This window comes from Eleutherodactylus coqui, chromosome 5, assembly GCF_035609145.1.
Source record: "Eleutherodactylus coqui strain aEleCoq1 chromosome 5, aEleCoq1.hap1, whole genome shotgun sequence".
Taxonomy (NCBI): domain Eukaryota; kingdom Metazoa; phylum Chordata; class Amphibia; order Anura; family Eleutherodactylidae; genus Eleutherodactylus; species Eleutherodactylus coqui.
In genome coordinates this window covers 41,317,018-41,329,669 of record NC_089841.1, presented here as the reverse complement: position 1 = coordinate 41,329,669, position 12,652 = coordinate 41,317,018, and the positions used below count along the sequence as shown (strand labels likewise).

General features: G+C 42.5%; 1 protein-coding gene across 1 annotated transcript; it reads left to right on the top strand.

Moving 5' to 3' along the window:
- The first annotated feature begins 545 nt into the window (after positions 1-545).
- On the top strand, positions 546-11,925 carry LOC136629185 (oocyte zinc finger protein XlCOF22-like). Its single transcript, XM_066605351.1, has 5 exons — positions 546-572; positions 5,288-5,435; positions 5,776-5,955; positions 6,038-6,155; positions 10,558-11,925. Exons 2-5 carry the CDS (start codon positions 5,358-5,360, stop codon positions 11,556-11,558), a joined length of 1,377 nt encoding a protein of 458 aa, XP_066461448.1. The 5' UTR covers positions 546-572; positions 5,288-5,357; the 3' UTR covers positions 11,559-11,925.
- Positions 11,926-12,652: the final 727 nt, after the last annotated feature.

Genomic DNA, 12,652 nt, shown 5'->3' with positions numbered 1-12,652 from the left:
GTGAGTGAGAAGACCTATAGGCCATGCATGTTCCCCGGCATGGATGGCTTTATAAGTCTCCTCACTCACCATCTAGGTGCTCTCCATAAGGAGAAAGGATTACATTCCTGACCCACATCACAGGCCTCTCACTAGCCAAACCAGAAACCTACTGCACACTGATGAGGGGTAAACACCCTGAAACAGCTGCCTGTGTATGGATTCTGGCTTTGCCTTCAATCTCCAATCATTGTTACAAGGCTTGTATAAAGAGTCTAAGATTGACTTGCAGGAATGCTGCTGTCCAATAGGTGGCGCTGCAGAGGTATTGTTTCATCTCCCTTATTTGCATATTACCCAGAGGAGCATGCATGGCCTTATAAATCTCCACGCATTCACCTTCTAGGTGATCTCCCAAGGTAGAAAAGATAGCGTTCTTGCTCCTCTGCAAAGACATTACACCATACATATAAAGGTCACAGCAAAGCTGGTCATGTGATCCCTGACTCTTCCCACATGTGACTGATCACATGACAGTGACATCATCACAGGTCCTGTAGGCAAAAGGCTGCTGTTCAGCTCTGCAGGTGGAGGTAAGTGTGTGCCCCATTATTTTGGGAGCCCTGGGGGGTGGGGATTATTAACCCATTCCGAACCTATCAGCGTCTTTTGTTTTTTAGTATCGCAATTCCAGGATCCGTAACGCCTTATTTTCCATGAGGGTCGCTGTAGGTAATTCTGTCTTTGGCCGCGCTCACATGACCGTATGCTCATCACATATTACATGTGCAGTTTTGCGTGCGTAATACGCAGTAGCGATCTCCCATACATTTTTATTTTGCCGCTGACACGAGCCGTGTGAAAAATGTGTGCAAAGAGAGTCACGGCGTGCTGCATGTTGGTGCGCGTTACGTGTGCATACACACCAAGTGAGCAGCCTTGCTGCATGCTCGTGTGCGAAAGATACGTGTGCAGCACGCCGGAAACACGGATGTGTGAGCCCAGCCTCTGATTGTGGCATTTTTAATGTAGATCGTGTAGTTTATCGTGCAGCAGAAGTAACGTGTTCCCTTCCATTCTGTGGGTTTACGGATTTTCAACCCCTTTTCACTGTATGACGTTAGTTTACGTCCTGGCTGCGGGGTACTTAATACACCAGGGCATAAACCTACGTCATGTGGATGGTGTGTGATCAGAAGCCAAACCCACGCCATCCCGCAGCCGGAGCCAGCTGTTACCGATAGACAACATCCCAATGCAACAGCGGCGGTACATAAGGACAGCAATCCCTGTTTTTAACCCCCACCTGTCGTGATGGGTTGCAACAGGATGTCTGGCGTCCCTGCTTGCCATTGCCTATGATCACTATTATAAGGCATTACAGTACAGAAGACATTGGCAATCATAGCTGGTATGGTTCAAGTCTAGAGATGGGCGAGCACGCTCGAATAAGGCAGTTACTCGAGCGACCATCGCTCTTCTCTAGTAACTGCATTCTCGTCCGAGCAGGCTCGGGGGGAAGGGGGGGCTGGGGTGTGCGGGGAGGGGGCAAGAGTGAGCGAGATCTCCCCTCCCCCTCCGCCCGCTCACCACTGCTGCCCCCCTCCGAGCCTGCTCGGACGAGAATGCAGTTACTTGATTTGAGCGATGCTTGCTCGAGTAACTGCCTTATCTGAGCGTTCTCGCTCATCTCTATTCAAGTCCCTTACAGGGATATAGAAAATCTAAAAGAAAAAAAAACTGTGTAAAAAAAATTTACAAAAAAACATTTTTTGCACACTTCCCCCTATTTGTAAAATTTTTTTACAAAACTGTTATCGTTGTATCCATAACGACCTGTACTATAAATTCCACGCACTTTTTATTCTGCATGGTAAAAACTGTAAAAAAAAGAAAAAAAATCCCCTAAAAAATGGAGGCAAAATCCATCTTTTCTTCATTTTGCCTCCCATAAAATGCAATGCAAAAAGCCATATGTACACCAAAATGGTAGCAATAAAAATGACAGCTCGGCACGAAAAAAGCAAGCTCTTACAGGGCTCGGTCCATGGAAAAATAAAAACATTATAGGACTTTGAATGCAGCAATTAGAAAAAAATAATTTACAAAAAAAGGATTTTTATTGTGGAAAAACCTAAAAAAAAATTTGGGTATCGCCATAATCCTACTGACCCGCTGAAAAAAGTTATCATGTCATTAAGGCCGGGCTCACACAGGCAGAATCCAATTGCAGAATCCGCAATTGTCGTCCGTGTGGCAAAACGTGCGCATTGAAAAGCATGTAAATATCTTTTTCGTTCACACATATGGATATAAATTGCGTATTCCGCCAGTGTAGGAAAAATCGCAGTATCCTCTATTTTGCCGCGGATTCGATGCAAATGGCCGCCATTGAAGTCCACCTTCATACTCATTAACATTGAGCATGGGCCGCGGGTACCGGTGACATTGCTCAGCGGGAAATACAAATATTGAAAAAAAGAAAAACTATCCTGTACATGACCGACGATGACAGAATACAGAAACAACAGGTATGCAGGGTTGCCGGCCCGGCACAGACGAAATGCGCTGCAGGCCTGCCGCATGCGGAATCCTGTCCACCCCTGTGACATCGGCCTGTGTAAAAAAAAAAAAAGAAAATACAAATAAAAACAATGGCAGAATTGATGCTTTCTCTACCTGCTCTCAAAAAAAAAAAAAGTTTTACACTTCATTATATGTTCCCAAATGGTACAAATAAAAACTACAGCTTGCCACGCAAAAAACAAGCCCTCATATGGCCGAGCCGATGGAAAAGTGGAAATGGAAATCCGCCAAAAATTGTTGTGTCCTTATGCTGAAAATAGGCCATGTCTTTAAGGCGTTAGGGAGAACCTGTCACCGAGTTTGTGGTGTCCGTTGTTCAGACAGCATGAATCTGGTACAGATATGCAAGATAACATAGAACATAGTATGTTGGGCTGAAGGGAGACAATGTCCATCTAGTTCAGCCTGTTTTAACCTCCCCTTGTTGGTCCAGAGGAAGGCAAAAAAAAAACTTAGCGAGCCAATTAGCTCCTATGGAGGTAAAAAATTCCTTCCTGACTCCATAACGGCAGTCAGAGTAATCCCTGGATTAACATTTGAGATCAACAACCCCGCTGGTCACCTAATGTCTATATCCTGTAATATTGTAGCGTTCTAGAAAGATATCTAGTCCCCTCTTAAACTCCTCTATGGATTTTGCCTCACCACGTCCTCAGGACTTATTCAGACGACCGTATATCGGCCGGGTTTTCACGCCCAGACGATATACGCTGTCCCTCTCTGCAGGGGGAGGAGGCTGGAAGAGCCGGGAGCAGTGCACTGAACTCTCGCCCCCCTCTTTGCCCCTCGGCACTATTTGCAATGGGAGGGGCGGGATGGGGGTGGAGCTGAGTACCAGTACTTAGCTCTGCCCCTGTCCCGCCCCCTCCCATTGCAAATAGTTGCTAGGGGCGGAGACTGGACGGGAGTTCAGTGCACTTCTTCTGGCTCTTCCAGCCTCCTCCCCCTGCAGAGAGGGACAGTGTATATTGGCCGGGCGTCAAAACCCGGCCGATATATGGTCGTCTGAAGCCGCCCTCAGGCAGAGTTTCAGAGTCTCACTGCTCTTACAGTAAAGAACCCTTTTCTGTGTTGGTGATGAAACCTGCTTTCTTCTAGACGTAGCGGATGCTCCCTTGTTACCGACACAGTCCTGGGTATAAACAGATCATGGGAGAGATCCTTGTATCGTCCCCTCATGTATTTATACCTAGTTTGATCGCCCCTTAACCATCTTTTTTCCAGGGTAAATAATCCCAAATTTGATGCCTCTCTGAGTATTCCAGTCCCGTCATTCCGTTTATTAACAACATCTTTCCTGAGCACCGGTGACCAGAACTGTGCGCAGTATTCCATGTGGGGCCTCACGAGTGCCTTATATAGTGGGAGGATAATGTTAGTACTTCATGTATGTTGTATTCCCAAACACTGTGGTGCTTTATATTAAACACACTTTAAAATGTTCCTGCTCTCCCCGTCCGTAGCATATTGTCTGACAGCTCTGTGCCTATAGACAAGCAGGTTGAGCAGCTGTCAGACAGTATGCTGTGGGCGGGGAGAGGCCGTTCACCGTCTGAGATAAATAATTCAATATTTAGATAGTTCAGACTTCTTCAGATACAGTGATAACAATTATGTTGTTTTCTTATTGCTGAAATTGTTTTGTCAGGAAAAATTGCCTTTTTAAATGTTTTTTTATTTGGAAAAAATTTATTTAACTTAATTTTACATTTTTTTCCAGTTCCCATAGGGATCTGGATCATCTTGTGATCATTTCTACAATAGTTAAAGGACCACTTTGGCAAAAACACATTTTTCCATCACTGCCCCTCTCACCTGATTGCCTGTCACACTCTGCATATTGCAGCTACTTCCATGCAGTGCAGCTCCCTGTCTGATGCTTATCAGACACCACCTTGAGAATTGTTTTACTTTCACACCTATGCCATTATGCATTAGCACAGCATTAACTAGAGGCTGTACCATTTATGCCTACAGGGGGGGGACAGTTTAATTATCATTACTTTCTATATTCACCTAAGTAAGCTACAGATCATAAGTATACAGTCAGGAAAATGAGCCGTGATCTCCTCTATTATGCCTGTGTGACAGGAGCTGTGTGATTACCAGACTGTCCTGTCAGACTGTGACAGGACAGTCTGTTTCCCCCTCCAAGCAGTAACTGTTATAGCATCACACAAACTGAGGATCTGATTAGAGAATGAATCCACAACCCCCATGTAGATCTGAGATCACATGACCAGCTGAGGAAAAAGATGCCAGGGGTTTAAGACAAAGCAATAACTAACCAAAATCTGCAGCATAAACTTACATTCTACAGATTATTCTATTCCCGCTGCAGTTGTTTTCTACAACATGTACAATAGTTTTGGCATGCTCCAACAGGCATTATGCTGCTGCGGTGACCTGTTTTTAAAGGCACATGAGAGCTTCAGCCAATCACAGACCTGCAGCACTTATGTGTGTATATGGGCATGTCACCACATGTACACAATGCCTGGCAAAGAGAATTGGAGCAGTGGTGTTGGACCAACTTGAGGGACTGAGTAAGTGGAACTTATTTTGCTATTTTCAAAATTTCCTGTCCTCTTGTAATTTTTTTAATTAACTCTGAAAACGATTTTTATTATCTCCTCAAATGTACTCCTTATTTATACTAATTGTATATTTTAAGATGGGATTCTATCTGGTTTTTACACTGGTTCATCTTCTTTCCATTTAGGTGCCTACCATAAAGTATCCTCCATTGATAGATTATATATAAGAGCATTTTCCTGATTGGTCCAACACAGATGGATAAGGATAGGAACAAGATGTCAGATGTCATATTAAATCTCACCCTAGAGATACTTTTCCAGCTTACTGGAGAGGTGAGGGATTCTGATGATGTCACATTACATCATTCTTATCTATAGTAATAACAGATGATGTCACTGCAGAGGTGAGAGATTCTGATGATGTCACATTACATCATTCTTATCTATGGGAATCACAGATGATGTCACTGGGAAGGAGATAGATTATCATGATATCACATTACATCATTCCCATCTATGGTAATAACAGATGATGTGATTGGAGATGGGAGAGATTTTGATGATGTCACATTACATCATTCTTATCTGTGGTAGTACCAGATGATGTCACTGGAAAGGGGACAGATTCTGGAAATGTCTGCGGTGATATTTATTCATGTCTTCCCATATACAGGATTACACAGTAGTGAAGAAGACCCCTAGGCATGGCTGTTGGTCACCTGAGTGTGAAGGATGGGTAAGACCCCTGAGCCCAATCACAGGGCCCCCACCTCACCCCCTGATACATGAGGACATCAATGTACAGAAGATTCTAGAACTCACCAACAAGATGATTGAGCTGCTGACTGGAGAGGTGACGCTGCGGGGAATGCTGGAAGATTATACAGTAACAGCACTGGTGGCTTCTGGGTAATGACTGTATATTGTGTTGTCAGGTTCCTATAAGGTGTCAGGATGTCGCTGTCTACTTCTCCATGGAGGAGTGGGAGTATTTAGAAGAACACAAGAATCTGTACAAGGATGCCATGATGGAGACCCACCAGCCGCTCACAGGTAATAGACAGGACTAAATACACGGGGTACAGTGCCAGTTTTGGTATTTAGGACTGTAGACTTTTTTTTGTGTCACCGAATTCAGGGAATCGTAACTTTTCTTTTTGTTAATTCATTCTGTCGATTTAGCTGTATAATAACTTTTTTTCTGAGTTGTCTTTTTCAGTGGCACCTTTTGATGTACATATAGCTTGTCGCCTAACTCTTTTTTTTTTTTTTTGTCAGAAGAATAAAAAAAATTGCAATTTTTCTCTTTATGTTTATGTCATTCTCCATGCAGCATAAATAAGTCATTTTCTTTGTTCTCATTATATTGCTGTTACGTGCACTGGGCGGGCGCACTACAGCACCGCATCCACACGGACGCAAGATGGTGTCCTAATAAAACCGCAAACACCTCTCATAGTATTTGCAAGGATCAATTGAACCACTCCAGGCAAAGATGGGATGACACCTGCCCCTTACTAGTTAGGGAAAGTGAGGACACTCCTGCCTAAAAGCAGGGTGATCGTCTCGATAAGGACGGCCCCACTGTATTCATTTGGGACCTGGCTATTCCTGATTAGGAACCTTGAGAGATGCACAATACACAGGGCATGACACTGTTCTCACATACAGAACACGACTGTTCATTTTGCACATGTCTGGCCACCTGCACAGAAATACAAAATAAGTCACTGTTCACACCTACACGCAAGGTAATGTTTACCACACAGAACAGGAACCCCACACAGAACTCTCATGCATACAGATAGCAAACTATAGCTAGTCCAAGTGTCCTCACACCAAGGGGAAAGATACCATGTTGACATACAGAGAACAGTGTCAGGATTCGCCCATCTGACCATACATGGCATCAGATGTCTGGAGGCCGCATCTGTGGAACGGGAAGGGAGAGGGGGTCCGCATATGATGCAGACAAGGACAACAGCTCTCCAGACCATCCTCAGGGAAGGTGAAACAGACTCTGCAGACTAGACATGCATAACACCAAGCTCAGAGTGGGGTTAACACAGAATGCATAAACAGGATAAAATGACCAGCATACTCTCACAAGAGAAGCTTTTATGTATGTGCAGCAGACCTGGGGGATTGGCAGAAAAATACCACACCCAGCCAGCTCAATTAACCCTCACCTGTAAAGCTGTGCTCATGGAAACCTGTAAAACCACATGTCCCATAACCTAATAAATGCCATATTTATAGTCTGTGCTTCACTAGATTTGGAAAAAATAGCAGACTTCAAAAAGTAGCTTTTATGATGTTGGATTCAAAGAGCAATAACATTATTTTTTCATTGATGTAATCATTTAAAGATTTTATTTTCCGACCCATATTTTTTAACAGAACCCTTTTGGGGTACTGAGCCTTGCAAAAACATTAATTCTATTTTGTTGCATTCTGACATTGAAATAAAATGTATTTTTGGGGAGTTGTACTATTTGAGTTATACAATGTGCCAACCAGCTTGAAAGTGCAAAATATTTTTTAGGCTGCCTCCACACGGGCGACAACAATATGGATTTGAGAAAATCGCAGCGAGATTACATCTGTTTTCATTGAATGGAATGTGATTTGGTTCATTGAACGCTGGCTCTGATTGGCTGAAACAGCGCTCGAGAACCAATCACAGCCAGCGCTTCCTGGAGGCGGGGATTTTCAACCTGCAATCCAGGAAGGTCTGCCTGCTGTCTACAAAAAAGTGTTCCAGAGCTTCAGGGGAGACTTGCGCGCTGAAGATGACAGTGCCTGATAGGTGATGGATTTTTTTTTTGGTTTGATGCACATAGGGCTTATTTTAGGGCTTTGACTGTAGGATTTCCTACCATCAAAGTTGCATTGCACCATATGATGCAACACAAAGGAAGGATCCATAGGGAAAATGGACTACAAAATATTGCAAATCGCGGCTGTATAGAGCATGCTGCAATTTTGTATTCTTGCAATGTAGCAGGCTACAAAACATTGCTCATGTGAAAGAACCCATTGGAAATCATAGGCTTCATGTGCATGCAATTAGTAGCACTGTCGCATAGCGAGAAAATTGCACAATTTTGTGCCTGTGTGGAAGCTTCCTTATTGTGGCATAAAGAATAATTAAAATTGAGAACTTTAATGTCTGTATATACTCAACCCCTGAAAGTCAATACCTCGTGGAGCCACCTTGTGTTACAACTACAGATGCAGGTCTCTTCGGCTCTCTGTTAGTACCGTACATCTAAATACCGGGATTTTTTGCTTATTCTTGATGTTCATAATTTGGGATATTTCTATAAAACAACTCTGATCTTCTCCACAACTTTGTTTCAGACCTATTTGGAGAGCTTCTTGGTCTTCATGTTGCTTGATGAGTGGTATTGTAGACTCAGGGGTCTATCAGAATAAGTGTAATTAAACTGATATCATGTGACACTTTGATTGCACAGGGGGACGGTATACAACTAATTATGTGACATCTGATTTAATTTATTGGAGCAGACCTCATTTAGGCGTTTCATCGTAAAGCGGGTGAATACATATGCACTCAGAGATTTTCAGTTCGTATTTATTTTTAACCAAGGGTTTTTTTTACCGACCACTGCACTAAATTTCAATCTGGAAAATCTAAATTAAAATCCACTTTAGTTCCAGGGTGTAATGCAACAAAAGAGTAAAATCGCCAGGGTGAGTGAATACTTTCACGAGGCACTGTAAAATAATTTATTGATTGGCTTTTAATAGTTTTTGGTAAATATGGAACAAAAAACTACTCAAATGTTGGTTTATATAATATATTGCATTTATCTATTTTTCTAACTTGTTCACTGTGCAATTTAAATAACATGCAAATGTTATTATTAGTTTCCTTATAATTACAACATCGTCTATGAGGGTTGTTTGTTATTTTCTTTTAAATGTAGACATAGACCCTGGCAAAAGAATCCAGACTGCGGAAACATAGACTCTAGAGATGAGCGAACGTACTCGTTTCGAGTAATTACTCGATCGAGCACCGCGATTTTTGAGTACTTCTGTACTCGGGTGAAAAGATTCGGGGGGTTCCGGGGGGCAGGGGGAGGCGTGGCGGAGCGGGGGGAGCAGCGGGGAACAGGGGAGAGCCCTCTCTCCCCCCACCCCCCCACTCCCCGCTGCAACCCCCCACTCACCCACGGCGCCCCCCGAATCTTTTCACCCGAGTACGGAAGTACTCGAAAATCGCGGCGCTCGGGCAAAAAAGGAGCGTGGCCAAGTAGGTTCGCTCATCTCTAATAGACTCAGATAGTGAAAGACTGCTAAGAAATTGTCCTAATGACTTAGTTGCTAGGGAAGCTAATTGCCTAATGACACGCAGTGGATTACAGAGAGGCTGCAATAGGCAAGTTTTCTGTTGGTGCTGGTGTAGAAAATATCCGAAAAACGGATTGCTTATAAGTAACTACTAACTAGTAACAACTACTTTACTGTGCGACATCAACTTTGGATATTAGACTGCTGTATTTAAAGGGGTTGTATGAAGATTACAAGTTACACCCTATTTACAGGATAGGGATTAATTTAAGAAAGGGAGTACTGTTGTCCACTTTGCCTGTTACTACAGGGCTTGCTTTTCTCAGTACAGTGAAGTCAGAATGAATAGAGCACTAGCAGAGCGCTTCAATAATTTCAAAGGGGCTGATGGATATCCCGGCGCATGTGCCGCTTGACCATTTGCAAAATCCCATTGAAAGTAAAGAGAGCATCAGCACGCTTGTGAGACCAGCACTCCAGTCTCCTCCTCACTGTGGTGGGAGCAGTAACCATGCTGGAAGGAAGACTGTGACACTGGATCTCTGTTCTCGAGATTGGTGGGAATTCCATTGATTAATTAAGATACACAAAAGTGTTTTTGACCTTGTGTAAAAATCTTGATTTTGATAAATTAGATTGAAATTTGATTGATAAAATAGAAAACCATGTGTGTTAATCTGGCCTTACACTTGCTCTACAGCCATGGCTTCATATGTGATCATACTGCTTCTTTTGATCTGCTCTGTGATAAAAATGCATGTAGCTGTCATCGAGTGTGTGAGACAGATATCACCTAATAGTACTGACTCACAGGTCCCTTTATGATTCTCTACTGAGCATTTACCAGAAGAATGGTGACAGGTACACTGATACATAAACCGATAAAGATGGAGGCTTCACCAAAGAAGTGAAAAACTGCAAGAAAATAGCCTATTGGCCTAACCTCATGATCTGCTGGTCCTCACTCTGAGCTTGACCGTTAAATTGTGATCTGTTTTGCTACCTTTGTTCATAATTGATGCCTGAGTTTAGCTACATGACTTATAATTTGTCAGAATGTTTTATATAGAAATGTTGTAAATACCAATAATTTTAAGGTTTATATTTTGCAATAATTAGTTTTTATTCTTGGCAGATGACGGTATTGACTGCTCGGAGGGACATCTGATAACTTCAGATTGTAAAGCAGAAGATTGTGATATCACACAAGATACATATGCAGAATATAGCTTTATCACAGATATCCCCTCAGCCCTATACAGCAAAGATCCATCATCTGATCCTCTTATACAGGCCCCGTCTTCTGATTCATCACAGGCCGATAAACAAAAAACAAGTCACATAATTGGAGTATGTCAAAGAGCTCACATAGGGGAGAAGCCGTATTCATGTTCAGATTGTGGGAAATGCTTTACTGCGCAGTCACATCTTATTAGACATCAGAGAACTCACACAAGAGAGAAACCATTTTCATGTTCAGAATGTGGGAAATGTTTTACTGCGCAATGGAGTCTTGTAGTGCATCAAAGAATTCACACAGGAGAAAAGCCATATTTATGTCCAGAATGTGGGAAATGTTTTACTGTGCAATCACATCTTGTTAGACATCAGAGAACTCACACAGGAGAGAAACCATTTTCCTGTTTAGAATGTGGAAAACGTTTTGCTGTGCATTCACATCTTGCTAGACATCAGAGAACGCACACAGGAGAAAAACCATTTTCATGTCCGCAATGTGGAAAATGTTTTATTGCGCGATCAAATCTCGTTGTGCATCAAAGAGCTCACAAAGGTGAGAAGCCATATTCATGTTCAGAATGTGGGAAATGTTTTATTGTACAATCACATCTTGTTAGACATCAGAGAACTCACACGGGAGAAAAACCATTTTCATGTTCAGAATGTGGGAAACGGTTTAGCGTGAAATCAGATCTTGTTATACATCAAAGAGTTCATACAGGGGAGAAGCAGTTTTCATGTACAGAATGTGGGAAATGTTTTACTCAGAAAACAAATCTTGTTAGACATCAGAGAACTCACACAGGAGAGAAGCCGTTTTCATGTTTAGAATGTGGAAAATGTTTTACTGACAAGTCACATCTTTTTAAACATCAAATCACTCACACGGGAAAGTAGCCATTTGCTTTCTTTCTTTTTTAAGTCATTTTACTGATAAATGATGCAAGAAAAAAATTGGAATTAAAATTACATGAGATACTAGAGAAGGGAATGAAATTTGGAGCCCGGGGGGATATTTTAACAAAGTATTTGTACCACCTGACTGCTATTACAAAAAAATGGCCATTGTATTAAACTTTTTTGTGTAAAAGTTTGCAATTTTTAAAAATTGTATATGGTAGTCGACATTTTCTAAACTATTGTTGGCTTAGCGGGAAGGACATGATCTCTATTGCCTACCAGAGTGACAATAATTTATGCTGTAAAGTCTTGAGTAAATTTTGGCACAAATTTATGCCAGTTCCCATGGAAATAAATTTCTAGCACATGGACTGTCAAAAGATGCACCAAATTTAACCCCATAACAACCATATGAAGTAAATATACTGTAGATTGTATGGGGAAGGTTATAGGGTGGGTTTGGGAACTGAGCCTGCGCCATAGATAAACATAGACCTGTTTACACGGGCAGATCGTCGTTCAGTTTTTATGCCTGCAGAAACTAATAATGAACGATAACCAAGCAAATTACAATTTTCAAGATCTAGCGAGAGTCTGAACGAGTATTGTTACGTGTAAAAGTGCCCTAAAGCCACCGCAAAATAGGCTGAAACTAACTGTTCTGTTGAGAATACTTCCTAAGCAGTCATCTCATTATAATGCAGGATTACACTGAAAGGTGAATACCTTTATATAGATAGCACAGGATACGCCTTTCGCAGTAGGTGTGTTAGCGAAATTCTATGCTTAAGGTATATTTTGTGTTTTCTTAATTACAAAAAGAAAAATGGAGTACTTCACAGAAACTAGGACACACCACTAGAGATGAGCGAACGTATTCGGTAAGGCCGATTTCGCAATCGAGCACCGCGATTTTCAAGTACTTCACTATTCGGGGGTGCCGTGGGTGAGCGGGTGGTTGCAGAGGGAAGTGGGGGGGGGGGGGGGGGGGGAGAGCTGCCCCGCCCCCCGGAGCCCCCCAGAATCTTTTCACCCGAGTAGTGAAGTACTCGAAAATCGCGGTGCTCGATTGCGAAATCGGCCTTACCGAG

Excerpts from the sequence above, each read along its gene's own strand:
- LOC136629185 (XM_066605351.1), top strand. The coding sequence starts at position 5,358 with ATGGATAAGGATAGGAACAAGATGTCAGATGTCATATTAAATCTCACC. Across the intron at positions 5,436-5,775 it reads TTTTCCAGCTTACTGGAGAG|GATTACACAGTAGTGAAGAA; the intron begins GTGAGGGATTCT and ends TCCCATATACAG. Across the intron at positions 6,156-10,557 it reads GACCCACCAGCCGCTCACAG|ATGACGGTATTGACTGCTCG; the intron begins GTAATAGACAGG and ends TATTCTTGGCAG.